The sequence below is a fragment of the Salminus brasiliensis genome, chromosome 5 (genome assembly GCF_030463535.1).
Source record: "Salminus brasiliensis chromosome 5, fSalBra1.hap2, whole genome shotgun sequence".
In the NCBI taxonomy this organism is placed as follows: domain Eukaryota; kingdom Metazoa; phylum Chordata; class Actinopteri; order Characiformes; family Bryconidae; genus Salminus; species Salminus brasiliensis.
Genome location: NC_132882.1, coordinates 30,930,250 through 30,949,223, shown reverse-complemented (window position 1 = coordinate 30,949,223; position 18,974 = coordinate 30,930,250). Strand labels below are relative to the sequence as shown.

The following is an 18,974-nucleotide window of genomic DNA, read 5'->3' as shown; positions in this document are numbered from 1 at the left end:
GTGATATTATAGCGTATGATATTAATGCTACCCCTTCTTTGCACTTTAAAGGTCTACATGAAAATGTGAGTGTGTAGGTTTATTAGTATTCTTCAGGAGGACTTTCATTAAGAAAGTAAACCAAGTAATTGGTTTCACTTGTCCTCGCAGCATGCATCTATTTGAATGGAAAACTAGATCTTAATGGATCTTAATTATGAGCATGTTCTGTTCTTTCAACGACCAAAAAAAAGCCTTCACACAGTATTGCGTTTAGACGTCACACCAGCACACACAGCTAAAAACAGACAGAAGAGATAGAAACACATTTATTATGAGAAAGCTGCAGTTTACATATTAGCAACGACTGAAAGAAATGTCCAAATGCAGGCACAGATTAACTTCACTAAAAATATTTACACACTAAAAATAAATCCCATTTCCATAGCTGCACATGTCTGGGAACGATGCAGCTTATTAAAGCTTTATATAAATAGTCCAAGTCCAAGGCCTTCTCACAGAAATACGCTTTAGTTATTCGGGTGGGTGGGTGGGTGTGCGTGTTTCTGGTTTTCTTGCCTTAGTGTAAATCATTCATAAAGTAATCCACAGACACACACACACAACTTGCTGCTTAGGCTACTGTCACCATTTTAAGTGTGTGTCTGTGCATGTGAGGGAGAATGTAAGGAAGGCAAGGTATAGAGAAACAGGGAGTGTGTGTTTCAGGTGTATTCACATAGGTGTCCGCAGCCAGCAGGACAGTGGTTGGAGCTTTTGAGCCACTCCATGACGTGCTCCAGATGGCCTCCGTGACTGCAGCCCTGACACCACACGAACAAGCCCTTCACAACGTGATGACATACGGCACACACACTTGCACATTGGTGACACCTGTAGGGGACGGACACACACACACACACACACACACACACTTTCAATGCTTTAGTACCACTACACAGTAGATTCTGCTTAGTGGTGAGTCAGATGTGCTAATTTACTCAGATGGGCAGAGATGATATTATACACTCCCTAATGTATCAATGTACAATTTGATTAGAGCTCTATTTAATACCATTGAGATGATGGTCGAACATCTACTTTGCCATTTTACACCAATGGGCTCAATGGTTAGAGCACCAGGCTTTTGTTAACAGGGTTGTGATACCTAGGCTTGGCAAGCTGCCACTGTTGGGCCCTTGAGTAAGGCCCATCACCCTCTATGCTCCCAGGGCGCCGCAGAGATGCCCGTCACTGTCACTGTGTGACATGACCAAATTATGGAAATTATAATAAATATTACTGATTTACATATTTACATACATGTTAAGAATCTTAATAAATACGGCTTGGGGAAATTTAGGTGCGTTTGAACACTGTATAACCTGCTGAGGCCCTGCTGATCATGTCTGTGGTCATCCCTGACTACAAACGACTGGTCCAGTTTGTATGCGTGTGTTGAGTGTGTACCTGTCGCATATCCAGCCCTTGTTGCTCATAGGCCGTTTGCAGTTGCTGCAGTTGATGTGCAGTGTGGTAGAGGCCTGGTTCAGGCAGGTGATTGCACTGCAGGTGCTCAGTTTGATCACTTCGTTACTGACGTTCCACAGCTCAAACCGCTGCAGCAGATCAATGTAGGACATGTACCAGTGTTCCTATAACACAAACACACACACACACTCCTTACTAAACACACCCATTTCAACTCATCAGCTAATTAGCACGACGTCCATTCACACTGAAGTTCTCAAGAGTGCTTCAGCTTGGAGGGCTTAATTTATGGAAGGACAATACAGGACAGCCAATCAGAACAAAGCTTATCAGTCTTAAAGGCACAGTAACCAAAACTAAAACAACTGCCTACTGCAGCCTTAGGGATAAACAGAGGTTGGACAATGAATAAAGATTAAATAGGGATGTTTTGCAACATAAAGGAACAATGTAGGATATTAGCCCCTTAAAAGAAAAAACTATGCTTTGATTGAAATCGCACAACTGCACTGAAACACACATGCTGACTGCTGACAAGTGCACACAACATTAACACTGACTAACACACTATTGGTGAGTCTGACCTGCGTGAGCTCGTCAATCTCCTTGCGAATGCGGTCTCCGAGCACAATGAGGACAGACACGGCCATCTGCACATCTCCCTGCTCGGCGTAGTGGTCCAGCATCTCCCTGACGACGGGGCAGAAGAAGCTGGGGGTCAGCTGAGGCTGGTAGAGCAGCTGGGAGACGGAGATGAGGCTGAAGGATTCCATGGGCGTCAGGCAGAAACTCTCCGCCTCGCTCCCGCTCACCTGCGGAGACTCTGGCTTCTCGGCCGGAGGCTCGGGCACGGCTGGGTGGTCCACAATCTCGTGCCTCAGAGGGAAAGCCTCCTGAGGGAGCGAAAACTCTGCCTCCTCTGTAGAGGAGCAAAGGTCCCGGAGTAAGGGTGTGGTCAGGTGGTCTATGCATTAGTCTATGTATTTGTATGTGTATAGAAACATGTGTGTGTGTGTGTGTGTGTGTGTGTGTGTGTCTCTGACCTGCCTGGTTTTCATGCTCCATGCTGTAGAGGTCATCATCGTCCAACTCAGCATCTCCGAACAGATACTCAGCCTGACCATCGCTGCCCTCCGTCTCTTCATTCTCTGAGTGATAAAGAGAGAGGGCAAAATGAAAAAAGATGTAAGAGGGCACTCTACACAACCAGTAGAACACCTGGTTCCACTTGTTTAATCAATTGGTGAGTCTTCAAGCAACTGACCACATGTGCCTGGAATTATCCAGCCCTAATAGCTTCAATCAAAAAGGTAACTGCCCAGATCTGCCCAAGTGAAGATGCAACTAACTCCCATTGCAACAGTGCTAATCAGGCAGTGCCTTTAGAATTGCAAAAAAACAAAGCTTCTGACTGAACCACAGGACCATCATGTCATGCATGTCAGTACTGACGAAATGGCCATTATGATCTGCATTTCACAGTAGAAAACAGGCAATGGTGACTATTCAGCTAGATTCTGATCAGAGTAGCTTAAATGTTGAATTCTGGCCAATACTGAAATGCTAGCCTACCTACTAATACTACAGTAAAATGATCTGGTTTTAGAATATACATAATGTGATATTCTAGACAGGTATTTTACTGTGTAGTTTTTTTTACTGCATTTATTAAATTTTTAGTTTGTTTCATTCTTTCTCAAACTTGCTATCAGTGAAAATGGCTTTGGCTCTCACTGTAGCTGCTTCTTAATCTTGATTTTTAAGAGCAATTTTGAACCAGAAGAGTCGTACGGCACTGCTGTCAGTAAAACAAAGCTTGTGTTTTTTTTTTTTTAATCCAGCCAGGGCTCGAGAGTGAAAGACCTCTTGGGTGTAAAGTACCCCACAGGATAAATGGTATAAACGCATGTGTCCGTGTCTGGAAGAAAGAAGACTAGTTCAAGTCCAGTCTAAAAACTGGCACTGCAAATGTTACATGTTCCACTCTGCAGACAATTAGACTCTTTATTAGCTTCTGAGAATGCTTTTTACTGCTGGCCTTTTCTAATGATGACTGTGAAGAATCCACAGCATTAACGAGCTAATTAAGGTCTGAGACCTTGGGTGAAAGTCTTCTAAGAGCTCAAATCTCTCCTTTTCTTTTTCACTCTACAACTGCACAAAACAAAGTATACATTAGTCTTGCTTGAATGTTGCAGAGAAATTGGTGTCTTTAACCTGATGCCTTTTAGAGATCAGTTCTTCTTCTAGTCAGTTTTCTATTCACAAAAAATGATAATGCCACTGTATGAGCCCTCACCGTCATTGTTGAGGTTTGCCTCCAGGTTGTGCAGGTTGTCCTGTCGGCTCTCTTTGTTTCTTTCATTCAGAGCAGAACTTATCTCCTTCAGATTAAAACTGCAACACAAAACTCTGTTAAAACGGTGCAACCCTTGGATTTACACATTTGCATGGGGTGGAGAGAGATGAGCACTGGTTGTACCTGTTCATGAGGGGGATGTTACCCAGTTTACTCATGTTGTGATTGGCTGGTAGGGTCGGGTTGCCTGGGTCAGAAAACATGATTCGTAGCATGGTCCATGTGGTAGACACCTAAGAACACACACAAGGCATTTTAACGACACTCCAGGAAACCTGTAATGCTGCTTTGGTCCAGCTGTCCTGCTGAACTGTGTACTGTTCTGCTGAAAAACTGTGCTGTGTCCAGGCATTCATGTGAATGTCAACTTCACATGCAACACCTAACTAAAGAATCTTGTGGATCATGTACACCACCTCATGGTGATGGCATGCCTCTATGGTAGTGGCCACCTTCGGCAGGATAATGTGTCCTGTCGCACTGCCCAACGTTCAGGAATGGTTTGAGGAACATGGCGAAGAGATCAAGGTGTTGCTCTGCCCCTTAAATTCCCCACATCTCAATTTACTGGAGGGCCTGTGGGACATGCTAGGATCTGTCAACAGGTTTTAAGCACATTAAGCTGCTGGTACTCATGTTTAGCTCATCGGTGTACACATCTTGAGAAGCACTCCTACAACAAAACCTAATATCTAATATCAATTGGAATTTCAAATGTTATGTTAGCACCAAGCTGGAGATGTTGGTTGTTTACTTTCTTCCACAACAGGGTTTAATCACCAGCTTGGACAATAAACATGGACAATATAAACCATTTAAGCTTAGAACAGACCTCATCACAACTTGTGAGGACCAATTAACATCCCTAGCACACATACACACATACCTGAGGTCTATTCAGCTCCTTAGCGACTTTAGCATTATGGTCGCAGAGTTCGCCAAAAGGTTTCCCACTCAGCAGGTACCGGCGGGCCGTCTTAATGAACCAGTCCATCCTGCTGCTGCCGTCTGCCTCAGACTCAAACACGCTCAGCGCGCTGGCCACCTGAGCAAACTGCTCCGTCACATCTGGCTTCTTGAAGAAGAAGATGGGGTAGCGGCGGTCGCCGGCCGGATATGGCTTGCGTCCGGCCTCACCGGTCATCAAGCTCTCCTTGGCTGCAAAGGCCAGGTCGCCGAACAGTCCGAAACAGAGCCCCTCTGGGTTGGCCCGATCCACGGGCCGGCTGGCATCTTTGAACATATGCTGGTAGAGCGTACTGTCCTTGGAGCCGGACAGCAGCACGTAAGGGTCATGCTGATGGCGCCAGACGATGCCTGTTGTGACGTCCTTGTGCTCTTCGAAGGTGGCGAAGGGGATGAAAGGTCGCCGAACGTCCCAAACATAGATGTTGTGGTCCACCATCATGGAGCAGGTGGCCAGGTGCCAGCGCCGCTCTGGACGCCACTTGACTCGTGCCACTGAAGCGATGGTCTGCACACAGTAGATCTCTTTTGCGCGATTGGTCGTCATGTCCCATACTTTGACCATCTTGTCCCGGCCACCTGTTGCCAGCCATCCTCTGGAAAGACAGGACTTATTATTGGCTACAGAGTGAGCTTTAAATAATTGCTTTAACTGTACCTATAGTCTTGTTTGGCCCATCTGGCCCTACTTCTCCTCCGTATGTGCCAGATCCCCAACTTTAATACATCAGCCAACAGATGCCTGTGCCAGCCAACATCACAATGGGAGTGATGAAGGGAGAGCGTGCCATCTACCCATCCAGCATGGCCAATTGTGCTCTCTTGAGCTCCGGCTGCTGATGGTAAAGCAGCATGACCCCAGACTTTAACTCTCAATCCTAGGGCCATAGTGTCAGTGTCTTACACTGCTGAGCCACTCTGAGCTCCTAAAATAAGCTGCTCTTAACAGAAGCACTTTGCTTAAAACAAACAAACAATCTTCTAAATTTACTCTCTCATATTCAAGCTGCTCAAAACCTACTACCCCACAGGACGAAACACACAGCTAACAACATGACATCAACCAGTGAGAGTGTGTGCTGGTTCAGGATGTATTACAGAAGTGTTACAGAAGGGAATCTGATTATTTTTTTCCCCCTTGGAAAGATCACCTCTAATTAACTTCATCTTAATGTACACCCCACTGTCACAATACTAGGACTTCTGTCTGAAACATCTCTTTTTGTGAGATGCAACCTGCTCACACACTCTCCGACATACCTGTCCTCAGGGTGCCAGTCGCAGCAGAAAACTGGCCCTGTGTGTGCCGTGAACATCCTCTCGTAGCGGTCGGGTCTGCGAATGTCCCAAAGCTGCACGTTGCCGTTCTCAAATGACGCAGCAAACGTGAAATAATCCTTCATGCTGAACTGCACATCCCGAACACTCTCCGACTGACCTGCGGAAACACACACAACCTGTAAATTCACCTGAAGTTGAGAGGAGTACTGTATTCATAATTAGGTGTGGCCTCTTTTTGAATGTCAGTTCTTAAAGACTGCAGAATATTACAGAACAGATGATTCAGGGAATAACCTTTGACTATTATGTTGTCTGGTTTACTGTAATGAACAACACTGATATTCATAATATGTTCTATGATTCTTCATTGTGTGCTACCTATTGCATTACAGGGATTTTTTTTTTTTACCAGGGTCTAGGGTTTACAAATGTGTTGAGCCGCCCATTATTAATTGCAACGTTTACATTTACATTTACATTTGCAGTATTTGCAGTAATGTAATTGCAACGTCTGGCTTACTGCTTTAAAACTAAGAGATTTCAGAATTCCTACAAAGACTATTAACTCTCAACTGTAAGAGGACACTTCTAGAGGAGTGGGTGGAGTGCCAATATGGTTGCAATGTTAAACAAGAAAAAACAACAACAACTAACATTAGCCTTATGTGGATGGGTTAGTTTATCACAGTTTAGTACCCAAATGTTCGAATTAAGTGGGCACATGATCACATTTACAACAGCTGCATCCAAACTACCTCTAAATTCAGTTTGGGGGGGGAATAACATCAATTTCATCTTGTGTTCATAATTCAGAAAGTGTTTAATATCTACCATAGATTCTGAAATCTCGTAGTTTTAAAGCAGTAAGTCATGTGAACCCGGATATTTTTCTCAGAGAAGAACACAGACCTGGTGGACCCAAATAAAATAAAATAAAAAGAGAAAACTTAATGTAAATGTAATTCTGTTCAAATAGGGCCATTATCAATATTTATGCATTATGCTTATTTAGAAAAAGAATTAAATTAAATTAAAATGTATTAATAAAATTAACCTTTTTACAGAAGAATCAAAAAATAAAAACCATCACACTACACTTACGTTTACTGCAACAAGTACTTGCCAATCTGGTTTAATGGTGTGTGTGTGTGTGTGTGTGTGTGTGTGTGTGTGTGTGTGTGTGTAGTCAAACATGGAAACCACCTTTAGAAGGAAACTGTAAAAGAGCTGTAGAGCTGTGAACTCATGTTGTTGAATTCTGTTGGGGTGTATACAGTGTCTATGTCTGGATTCCAAAAAGTATTTAATTTCTATTCAACTAATCTTCTTCCTCTTTGTTTTCCACTGAAAAGGTAGATCTTATATGAAGTGTTTACTTCATCAAACATGGCTGCAGCTATAAAACATTGACAAATGTTAACTATTAACTGACAAGTGATTCCACTCCTACAGATCCATTTACCATAGATTTAGGGACCTCAAAAGTGATAAAAAACTGCCTGGTTGCACAGCTTGCCCTCTGGCTCCTGCATAGGACAGCGTAAAAGTCATCAAGGTGATGAGAAATGAATGACTACGCTGTGTTCCTAGTAGGGAACATAATGGCATTGATTTAAACTTAATTTAAAATGTTTGAGAACTGCTCATGTGGGCCACATCATGCAGTATCAAATGAGTGCTGCTGTGTACACGTGTGTGTGTGTGTGCGTGTGTGTGTCGATATCTGCGTGTTTACCAGAGAAGGTGCTGACGCTCTCTTTCTTGCGCAGGTCGAAACACTTCATGAAACCGTCCTGTGATCCGGACAGCAGCATGTGTACCTCAGTCGGGTGGAAGCACACCTTGTTTACGGTGCGTTTGTGCTCTGTGAACAGGTGCTCCTGCTTGTTGCGGCACGGCCGCGACAGGTTCCACGTCACCACCGCCCCGTTGGTGGCCGCTGTGGCCAGCAGGTTCTCCTCCATCTGGTGCCACATCACGTCAGCGCAGCTGAAGTTCAGCGAGGGCTTGCGTCCCACGCGGAGGTTCAGCCGCTCCACAAAGCTTTCCTCCTCCAGCGCATAGATCTTGAAGATGTTCCGCCCGGCCACCACCACCTGGAAGGGAGAAGGGATGGTTACTGCATGAAATGGTACCAAAAACTCTGCCTGATGTCTGAGACATTATGGTCAATAGTTTCCAGATGAGGTTTTGACCTAAAATGTATTTTTAAAATCAATTTTTGACAGAGAGAGACATTTAAATTGAGACATGCAATTGATTGATTTTGATTTACCATTATTTTACAAAAATCAATTAGATTAGATATCAAACTTGACTTGTTATGTTCACTGATTTATGTAGTGGGTGCATAAAACATAAAGAACAAACAAACAAACAAAAAAACCCACAAAGCCAAGTTTTACCTGTGTAGCATCCCGGCACACACTGATGGCATTGGCTGGAGCATCCAGGTGGCAGAACATGGTTCGGCCGCTGACCGTGCTAACACAGGCCATTTTCTCCATGTCAGCCTGAGAGAGGCAGAGAGAGTCAAGACTCTAGCACAGGTGCCTAGATGAGGCATTAGAATAGGTTAGATAGGGTTGCAATTTAGCTTGTGACAAACAGGAGGCAAAACGACCCACTATTAATAGCATCCCAGTCCTAAATTACTATTTTCTACACTGTCAATTAGGCCTGTTTTGACAACCAGGAACTCCTTTGGTAATCCAGAGCCAGCACACGTGCCTAGTATAGCAATATCATTACTGGACACTTATAAAACTGTATGGTAGGAGGTTTTAAGAAGAATTAAGTTGGAAATGTATTCACAGAGAGAAAGAATGGCTTGATTAATTTACTTGCCTGTGCTAAACACTAAAGACAATCTTACACAAACCAGGGTAGCCACTGCAGACACTGCTCACTGCTTATTTACAGATTACAGCTGTACAACACTCGGGCCTTTGAAACAGTGTGCAGAGATGAGAGGCTGTTATTAGGTCAGTCATTCACATGTCAGATCAAACCTGCTTCTGTTACACAATCCCTCTGCTGTAACCCAAATTTTATTCTAAGCTAATTCATTTAGGCCTACTGGGAGCCTATACATACCGTCCAACGGTGGCAGCTGTATGAATAGTTTCATGTTTTGCTGCTCCGACAGACATGATTCAGCACAAGAGAGTCTAATAATATGACTCAAGAGCAGGACACTGTGGAACTGCAGTGCAGGCGGATTACAGGACATGAGGTGGGAAAAAAAGTTCAGCCATGCAAATAAGGCCTTTCTGGCTGTGAAAAAAATCTAAAGCACAATTAAAATACATTTTTTTAATAATTATTAAATTAATTTATTAAATTAATTAAATTATTAAATCCACATGGAAAAAATGCCAGACAACCATACTACCTTAAAGTGGTGAATGAATGGATCTATTTAGTTATAAGTACTTTATAATTGCAAGTGCTAAGGTTCAATATATCAGAACTTAAAAATAAAGTCCATTTTTTATTATTTTCTATTTTTTCCACTACCCTCACTCCCACTTCATCAATGCACATTCCACTGCATTTTATATTTAATACCATTCTGGTCTGTTGGTTCAGTATCTGGACTGCTGTTCTCACAATTCACTTTAACCATTTATTCTTTCACCTGAAACTTTTTCAATAGCTACTTTTACTTCTATCTAATAATAATAATAATAATAATAATACCAGACATAGACATTTTAGTCGTTACCCACCTCTGCTTAAATGAACAGAGCACTAGTGGTCTGCAGTTACTGTACAATTCTTCGTTGGTGATTTATCCGGTTCACCATGTTGCCACACGTCAATAAACTGCACGGGCATTGTGTCCCCAGCACGTTCCCCATGCGAAACAGCGCTCTGTGTAGGAGGGAAGGAGGTAAGAGAGGGTTGAATGGAGAGAGAGAGAGAGATTATAAACATATGTTTATATTTATGTTGTTTATTTTTTAAATACATTTTTCAAAACATAAAAAAATTAAATTATTAGATTTATACACTTTATTCACTCATTGTCACATTGTCACTGTTCTCATTACAGTCTTGGCATTGTAAATCTAAATCTGACTGTGTGTGTGTGTGTGTGAGAGAGAGAGAGAGAGAGAGAGAGAGAGAGAGAGAGAGAGAGAGAGAGAGAGAGAGAGAGATGCAGAATAGTTTGGCTGCTTTTATAATGGCACCAAGTTTTGATAAGGAACTTAGGGGCTGCACCAATTTTTCGTGCTTCAGTAACATACTCCCTACTAACACGCAGAGGAGGGTGACAAATTAAAGGAAAACCTGAGGAAATGAGCGCAGATGATTCAATACACAATGGCAAAGGGGGATTTATTGTTGAGGCACAGAGAGCAAAAGCTCCAGGCAGACTGTTCAGCTGGCCAGTGTTTCAGTGCGGGAGCAGCAGGGCTATAGTACATAAACCCCTCATTACAAAGATAGAAGCACACCTGAGAGAGGTGTAAGAAAATAAACATGTCGCGTGATTGCGATGTTATGTTTTGCAATACTGTATATATTCTCAAAAACACTATTGATTAATAATTATTGGATTCATTAATATTTCAAAGATTGATTAATTTAGTGGTGTGTTTAAACCCCGGTCTTCAGATCCCACTCTTCTGACTGCATAAAAAGTAAACTTTTCTTTTACAGGTTCTTGCCAATACACAGCCCTAGTGCCTATGATCTGTTTTAGTGAACAGTAGAACTACTTATGAGATGTAATTATGGCATTATTTCATTATTTTTTATAAGTGGGCTTAAATAACATGAATGCACTGGGGGAAATGCTTTTGCATTTATTTCTGTTGTTCTGTCACCAAAAGAAGTCCAAAAAGCAAGTAATCTGTGTTTGGCATTAGGCTAGTACTTAAAGAAATTAGCCATTAAAGAAGAGCTGAGACTGCAGTGTTCAGTACAGAGCCCATACAGTAATAATAATAATAAGAGACTTAACAAAGCATCCCTTCAATTAACAATCCGGTCCTTCAATGTAATCAATTATTCCTTCAATTTAATGATTGATGTCAGAGCTCTCTCTCTCTCTCTTTCTTTCTCTCTCTCTCTTTCTCTCACTTATTTTCTCTCTCTCTCTCTCTCTCTCTTTCTCTCACTTATTTTCTCTCTCTCTCTCTCTCTCTCTTTCTCTCACTTATTTTCTCTCTCTCTCTCTCTCTCTCTCTCTCTCTCTCTTTCTCTCACTTATTTTCTCTCTCTCTCTCTCTCTCTCTCTCTCTCTCTCTCTCTTTCTCTCACTTATTTTCTCTCTCTCTCTCTCTCTCTCTCTCTCTTCCCCTCACTTATTTTTTCTCTCTCTCTCTCTCTCTCTCTCTCTCTCTCTGCTCGTTCACGTGCTCCTCTCGCAGGTACGAGGTTTCCGACCGGACCTGACGGAAACTGTAAAAAATACCTCACATTTAGGTTCACGACTTCACTGATGTCCTAGTGGTTTGATTTAAAGGTGCTTTTACAGATGTCGTTTGTCGCTGAGGAGGATAAAGGAAGAAATCAGCGGCTGTTAAAAACAGAATTCCTGAGAAGAGCAAAACCCTGAACTCTGCTGCTGCTGCGCTGAACCTGCAGCTCTAACTGTACTCGCTCGGCTGGTGAAGTTTCTGCCTGCAATAATAATAAACAGTAACAACAGTAATGCTAATGCTAATATAAATATCAATAATACTGGTAATAAATCCACATAACTGACCTTTCCAAAACAAACCTGCAGAAAGAAAGGGGAACCGGATGTCGAGCTTTCACTTCCGCCCTGAGCCAGTGTGGTTTTTGAGAGGGCAGTTTGAAAGCTTGTGGCTCGGCGCTGTGTTGATTTTTCACGAGTGGAAACATTTGCTACGTTTAAAGGAAGAGTTTATAAAGTTCTGTAGTTTTAATGCTGAATGTTTAAGGTAAGTAAATTCACGATGCGGGTCGGTAAAGGTTAACGAGTTATTCCTCTTAATGTTTAAACGTTCAGCAGTTGTCCTGGATATATTTATCTTTACTGTGTCCTTAATTCATACTTGGTGGCTGTTTTCGAACCTTAATTTTAAATAGTCATAATAAACTAAATAAATGGAGGTGACTTTTATTGCTGCAGGCAGGTAGAGCAGGCAGGGCACGTCCCAATGTAGCCCTTGACGCCCTCGTCCACTTCCCCTTACTGATCCAGGGATGCTGTGCTCCTCTGGGGTTCTTCTTACGACTTAGGTGCTCGTTAATATGTTTTTGTTTTACTTCAGTTTTTACTTCAGTTCAGGTGGGGAAAAAATATGATGTAGTTTTTGTAAACATTTTTCTTCTTTCTGTTTTCTGTTAAAATATTCAGGTCATCTGTAACTTTCTATATATATATATTTTAACTAAATGTATTTCACATCTCTCAGCTTCTTCAGCTCTTGTTACCTTTAGTACTTTTTACTTTTTTAATTTATCCCCTATCCTATTTATTGTTCAGTGTAATTTTCCTTTAGTTTAATACTGTAAATAATCTGTGTTCTGTGTTTTTGTTACTTGTCATACGTGTTGCTCTCACCAAGACAAATTCCTTGTATGTGTAACATACTTGGTGAAATAAAGAGATTCTGATTCTAAAGGAAATTGATTCAGCAAATCACAGTCTAAAACTAATTTATCATAATTTATACATTTTTATAATGCTGTCTAGACCTACATAAACGAAGCAACAGCCAGAGGCTGTGTTGGGTTAGGAATAGGATTTAGGGTTGATTTTAAGGGTAAGGTTAGGGTTAGGTGTAGTACAGTAGTACAGTCAATAAACAGCCATTTTCATTTTACTTAGAGTTCAGTTGCATTAAATTCATATTCAGTTGAATGTCAGGTGAACATCTGAGGGATCTATAATGGACCATCCAAGTAAAGGGACACTGCCTTTTTCAACTTTCAGTACTGAATTCAGTGTGGATTCATTTCCTCTGTTCAGTTTTAGTCATTTAGGCTCTGATAGATGCTGGATGTTCTTCAGCAGTTCTGTACTTATAAGCTCAGGTTTAGTTAACTTGAAGTTACACTAAAGTAACTAGAGTGTGGATTTAGGATACTCTCCCCAATATTTGGCAAGAGCTGGATACAAACTGACACTTTCTGTTGTACCTTATGAACGTCAGCCATCATAACGCTTAAAAAACATACATATGAGCTTGTAATTATAGGCATTCATACTTCTTCCTAATTTCAACTAAGTAAATTCTCTTCCTCTCTGTGTCTGTCTTTATGTCTGTTAGCATGTCTGGAGCTGAGCGTCTGTACAGCTCAGAAGACCCGGCAGTGTGGAGAGGCATTTATGGAAAGTACTGGGCTGTGGTGGAAGCAAAGTCTGCTGGAAAAGGGAAGAGTACGGGAAAGCTGTTGGCTTTAGACAAATGGTACAACAGAGCAGCTTTCACACATATAAGTGCCAGGCTGTACTACATTAAGCATTATAATGTCTAGTATGACACAAAACACAGCATACAAGAATGGAACGTTCCTTACCAAAAATCTAACTGTTTAGGTATCAGGAGGAGCTGCCAGCGAGCATTTTGGCTCGGACAGAGCCCTCTCTGACTCGCCCAGAACTGGTCAAACTCATGGAATGGAAACTCACTGTGAGTATGTGCACATCACAATGAAGATCCCAAGACCCTCTCATGCTGCATCTTCTGAGGTTTTGTTCACACTGCAGGGGAAATCTAATTTGTTTTTTTAACATCATGATACAATCCTATGATACAATCCCAAAGAAGTAGAGTAACACAGCAGCTGTGGCCTCAGGGTTGAAGACATTAGCTTGGGACTGGAGGGGGACTGGAGGGTCACTGGTTCAATCCTCTTGACCGGCAGGAAGGTTCCCTCAACATTCACAGCTGAGGTGCCCTGAGCAAGACATCTAACCCAAAGCTGCTCTCCGACAGGTGGCTGCCCACGGACATGAATGTATGTGTTTGTGTGCCATGGGTTATTTATTTATTTAATTTTTAAAAATCAGGTCTGATGACCTGCTCAGCGGGTAACCTTAGCATCTCAGCGTTGGGACTATCTTTGGAAGACTTCAATTCCTGATTATGGAATGGCCATTCATGGCCAGAAGTCTCATAGAGCATAATTAGCCTGGCTTCCATTATGTGGGTGGGATGGCCCTGTCTTGCCTGTCTGTTAGCTGATGTAACAACTGGCAGTTAGTTTCCCTCCAAGCGTGTTTAGTTGCAGTTGGAATCGCACAGGAAGCACATACTAGCCTTTGTCCTTCCTGTGCTAGGTGTCTTAGCTGGCTTAGAAATGACTACATTGGGGGAACAATTGGGGGTAGACCACTGATTTTTACACATAAAATCCAAGCTCACTGGCAAAAACCATCCAACCATAGTTTGACGAGTCAGATTGGATTTAGTGTGTTTCGGTGGTGCACGTCTGAACAAAGCCAAACTAACGATTGCCTCATGATGGTGTCAGAAGTGTGTCTGTGAAGGTGCTCTGATATGGAATGACCCTGAAGTGATTGGCTCCTCTCACCCAGAGGGGGAAGTTCCGGCCTCGCTTGCAGCAGCTGGTTGCCTCCAACAGTGAAGAGGTGGTGCTTAGCTGCACCAGGAAGGCTTTCAGTCTCCTTCCCAATGTCCAATCAGCAATCACAGAATTGAGCACGCTCAAAGGCCTTGGACCTGCTACGGCATCAGGTAGCTGTAAATGCACGCATACACATTTAAAGCAATAGTTTTAACAATAATTGACAATTGACATTGCTAGAACTGTGTAATGCTGCATAACCCGAGTCATATATGTGTAAAATTCTGTAATAATATATATAGATCATTTAGCCTCTGGGAGCTGGGAACTGGTTGTATTGTGTGATTGGGGGAGGCCCAGCTAGTGGGTTAATACTGGGAATTATTAAATTAGGGAGAAGTTGGGGGGAGAAAGCAAATAAATAAATATCTTTCTTCTCCTCTTGCTGTGCAGCGGTATTAGCAGCAGGTGCCCCCGGTGAAGCTGCTTTCATGGCTGATGAGGCAGTGGAGAGCATTGCAGATCTAAGACCAGTTCAGTACACAGCCAAGCACTACTCCCTCTTCTTACAGAAAATGCTGCACAAAGCCCAACAGCTGAACACAGGTAACCACTCCCCTTATACTAGTGTAAATGCGTGTCGGTTTCAGTGTCTTGTCTAAGGAATGTTGCAGGCTACATCTTCCCTGAGCGCAGTACCAGTCTTCAGGTGTACGAGGTTTTGATTTACACAGCTGTCGCTGCCTCACTAATGAGGTGGTTGGAAATGCAGCTCTTCAGACATTGTCCAGATGCCAATTAGACACACCGCATGTGTAGCAATAACAAGCCAGAGCAAGATGTTGGAATCTATTTGCATTGTGGGGAAACACAATTAGGACAGTTAGGGATTGTTGTATGTTTTTCGTAATGTTTTTTGGGCCACTGTCACTGCCACAGAATACACAGTGTAGCAGAAAGCCCTTGAAACATGGCTTTACTAATTGCACCGTGCTAGGATTGGGACCCAGACAAAACGGAGCACATCCAATTGTTAAATTGGAGACATGCCTCAAAGAGTGAATCGCCAAGAGAGATGAATTAGGTGTCTAGCTTTCTTGTTCCATGTATGTATGCATGCCAGGTGGCAGTTGAGATAGGCAAGATCAAATCCAGCTCCAACGTTAAGAGCAATTATACATCAGAACTCCGGGGGCGCTGTTACACTCAGCTGGCTCCGTTCATTAAAGAAGACTTTAAAGAAGACAGGGTTTCCAGGTAGTAATTAGGACTGAGAGTGATGCTTGAGTTTTTTTTCCCCCTTTTTCATGTTCCCTAACTGCAAGCTTGCTTTTCTGATAGTGACTGGCCAGTGTGGTATAGCACGGTATGATTACAAATCTGTGATCACACATTTTATTGGTATTTCTGCTGCTAAGTGACCCATACCGTAACCAAGCAGTGGAGCTTTAATTTGGAATTGGAAACAGCTTGTCTCTCCTAGCCTGAACTGACCAGTTAGACACTGACAATTAGCAATTTTTGTGTCCCAAATTAACCTGACACCCTAAGTGCTGTTTAAAGTCTGGAATTTTAAATGAGAACGGCTCTTAAAGCGGCTTCATGTAGTATTTCCACCTCAAAATACCAGCTCCTAAATCAATGTGATGCTCCGTATAGATGTGTAATGGAAAGAATAGCATCTGTAATTTTGATAAGCCTGAAGAACATCTGCGAGAACTGTGTAATACATCATATTTGTACGTTTGTAAGGTTTTATTTGTAAAATTTGGTAACTTTTTTTTTTTTACTAATTTGTTTAATATTACTGCACATATCAGTCCACGTTTCATCACTTTCAGTGACCTGTTCCCAATTGCTAAGCTTGTCCAGAAATGCATGTCCTTTAGTGGTGGGAATTACATTTCCCGACTATGTCCATAAATAAGAGTAGCAAGAAATATCGATTCTTGCATACTGCTGCTTTAAATTAGTCCAACAACAATAGCTATCGGAAGACCATGAACTTGACCTGATACGTATATGGAAAGTAATTAGGAGTCAGGTCTTGTTGGGTCTGGATGGATATTTCAAGCTTTGCAGAGTAGCTGTGGTAAGTTGCACATCTGCTGAAAGTCCTGAAACTGGACATGGGGGCGGAACTAGAAAGGTCATAAACCTCTCACAAAAAAAAACAAAACCAAAGTAAAAGGTAACACCAGCATTATATGGGCAGTCATTTCTCCACCACACTGTTCAGTTAGGTGGCAGTGGAGACATGTTATGGACAGCTCTGGATTCAGGTTAGTAACCGCACCGTGCTGTGCTGCACTGCCTGGTGGTAATGTGTCTTTATTAACTGGCTTCTCTCACAGCGGACAGTAACCAGGATTGGACGCCTCACAAGGTGGAGCTGTGCTTATGGGCATGGGCTGTAGCTAATCAAATTCAGCCCTCACTGTTGGAGGAGTTTCCTCAGAAGAACTCTGAGGCCAAAGCGACACGTGGAAAGAGAAAAGTGACCAATGAGAACCCTTCTAAGAAGCAGAAGATGAAGTAGCCTAATGAAGACCATTCCTGATGATGCTTTGATGTTGGACTGTTTCATTAACAAAGTTTGTCTGTTAGCCAGAAAACAACCGCTGGTTAAGAATGAAAGGGGAAGACCACCAGTGTTTTGAATGGTCTGCAAAATGAAGTGGGCAAGCTATAAACAGTCATGCAGAGTGGTTAGGTGATAGGAACAAGATGTCTGAAGAGTTCAATGCTCTAAAAGCTACATCAGAGAAATGTATTCCATGAATTATTTGTGAATACATCACCTGATGCCTGAGAAATTGAAGATCTGTATCTGAGCAGTAAGTGTTTAGTTGCTCAGTAAAACAGTAATATTAGAATAAATACAGATCATATTCATGCACAAAGTAGTGATTTTACATCATTGTGACCCTTGGAGCATCTCCAAAGCTCTCCTCATGGGAGATTAGTATTATTTACAGTTATCATCAATAACCTGGTTTGGTAAATCAGTGCTTGTTGATGGATAATCAGGTGAGCTGCTGATGGAACTGAACACATCCATGCTGGGCTGGGGGCATCCAGGAGAAATCTGGACCCAGGCTTGCTCACAAAATCACAACTACTGTGTTTGTTTACTTGCATCTGCTATACTGTTTTACAAGCTAATGCACTCCTATTGCAGACATTAATGGCTTAAAATAATGTGCTTAGATGCCCAAGATGCCTAAGGCGTGTAGGTTCTATTTAGGTTTTATTAGACAATTGTGGCTCCTACTTTGCAATCATGAACATCATAAACTAATCAGAGTACATAGGCTTCTACAATGCATCATTTTACATCAGGCCACTCTGAATGACTGATGTTTTAAGGATTCATTGGTGCAGAAATCTTGAAAAAAGCCCCTTTTTAAATTCTGCAATTTCCAATCACTGCATGATTCCCCTTCAGGGCAAGCACTTCTGTTTGCTGTGTATCCCTGATATTGCAGGACAAAGGTTGAGTGCACTTCTTGGAACGACTTGTCCTGCGCCACCAGTAGGGGTCAGTTTGCCTTCTGTCTTACAGGCAAGTGAAAGAAATGCCAATGCAAAGTTTATATTAAAGCAGATTTTTTTTCATAAAGAAACTTTAATTTTTTCATACTATTTTTCTCTTTAAAAGTTTGGTGAAAAGTCAAGTTAACATGACTTGATTGGTCACTTACCCAAGATGCATTGGATCGGGCCAGATACGTTTGATATCTGGGGTGTGTTTCTTCAGTTTGGAATAGTAGCAAACACTGGAGTGAGATTGTCACCAGTCCTGCCACTGTAAATATACTCCGGATCCCCCAAATGTTAATGTATCTGCTTTAACAATCCAGAGAACAGCTATCTAAAGAACATTTTAAATAAATGGTTTAGTATAAATGTTTGGATAGATCTAATTTAAACATTTATTCTAAAACTGGAACTAAGACAAAAATAAACCTCAGATGCTGTAGCTGAGCGGAGTGAAACATGAGGATCTGGATGTGTCTTGAGCGAGAATGGAGACAGTCTTAAGTCCAGTGTTTTAGCAGAATTAGCCCAGCATCTTCCATTTCAAACTGAAGTAGCCAATCTCAGCTGTTACGTGTGTCCAGGCTGATCGCCTGCATGTGATAAAACATGTTAATTATTTAATCATTTTTATAATAGTTTTGCCAAACAGTTACTTTTAAAATATGAAAGGTTAAGAACAACTTTTATGACTCTAACGACTCTTATGATGCCTGATGAAGGAACACTGTAGCTTTGCTTCTAAAGCCAAGGCTGCAGCCGAGGTAGAACTGTCCCATGTCCCTTTCTTAATAGCCTATTGGTCACACAAATGGAACAGTATAACCAGACATCACAGGAAAGG

General features: G+C 42.0%; 2 protein-coding genes across 5 annotated transcripts; one reads left to right on the top strand and one right to left on the bottom strand.

Moving 5' to 3' along the window:
* Positions 1-290: 290 nt before the first annotated feature.
* wdr24 (WD repeat domain 24) lies at positions 291-11,853 on the bottom strand. Of its 2 annotated transcripts, none has more exons than XM_072680159.1 (12): positions 11,796-11,853; positions 9,808-9,952; positions 8,482-8,629; positions 7,812-8,172; positions 6,056-6,233; positions 4,716-5,391; positions 3,953-4,062; positions 3,770-3,867; positions 2,514-2,618; positions 2,055-2,389; positions 1,450-1,634; positions 291-873 (listed from the first exon to the last, which is right to left on the bottom strand). In XM_072680159.1, exons 3-12 carry the CDS (start codon positions 8,581-8,583, stop codon positions 705-707), a joined length of 2,319 nt encoding a protein of 772 aa, XP_072536260.1. In that variant the 5' UTR covers positions 8,584-8,629; positions 9,808-9,952; positions 11,796-11,853; the 3' UTR covers positions 291-704. The 2 variants fall into 2 exon arrangements, with proteins under 2 accessions (XP_072536260.1, XP_072536261.1); XM_072680160.1 differs by having other exon boundaries at positions 8,482-8,589.
* LOC140556355 (uncharacterized) lies at positions 11,450-18,185 on the top strand. Of its 3 annotated transcripts, none has more exons than XM_072680164.1 (6): positions 11,450-11,697; positions 13,330-13,470; positions 13,599-13,692; positions 14,601-14,760; positions 15,044-15,196; positions 16,945-18,185. In XM_072680164.1, the coding sequence occupies exons 2-6, from the start codon at positions 13,331-13,333 to the stop codon at positions 17,127-17,129; spliced, it is 732 nt and encodes a 243-aa protein (XP_072536265.1). In that variant the 5' UTR covers positions 11,450-11,697; position 13,330; the 3' UTR covers positions 17,130-18,185. The 3 variants fall into 3 exon arrangements, with proteins under 3 accessions (XP_072536265.1, XP_072536263.1, XP_072536264.1); XM_072680162.1 differs by having other exon boundaries at positions 11,450-11,994; XM_072680163.1 differs by lacking the exon at positions 11,450-11,697 and adding an exon at positions 11,909-12,344.
* Positions 18,186-18,974: the final 789 nt, after the last annotated feature.

What these genes read in the sequence shown, in the direction of transcription:
- wdr24 (XM_072680159.1), bottom strand. Translation starts at nt 8,583, where the DNA reads ATGGAGAAAATGGCCTGTGTTAGCACGGTCAGCGGCCGAACCATGTTC. An exon ending in GAGCGTCAGCACCTTCTCTG is followed by an intron (nt 6,234 to 7,811) that starts GTAAACACGCAG and finishes GTGTTTCCGCAG; the next exon opens with GTCAGTCGGAGAGTGTTCGG. An exon ending in GGAGCATGAAAACCAGGCAG is followed by an intron (nt 2,390 to 2,513) that starts GTCAGAGACACA and finishes GCTCCTCTACAG; the next exon opens with AGGAGGCAGAGTTTTCGCTC.
- LOC140556355 (XM_072680162.1), top strand. Translation starts at nt 11,834, where the DNA reads ATGTCGAGCTTTCACTTCCGCCCTGAGCCAGTGTGGTTTTTGAGAGGG. An exon ending in TTTAATGCTGAATGTTTAAG is followed by an intron (nt 11,995 to 13,329) that starts GTAAGTAAATTC and finishes TATGTCTGTTAG; the next exon opens with CATGTCTGGAGCTGAGCGTC. An exon ending in CTGTTGGCTTTAGACAAATG is followed by an intron (nt 13,471 to 13,598) that starts GTACAACAGAGC and finishes CTAACTGTTTAG; the next exon opens with GTATCAGGAGGAGCTGCCAG.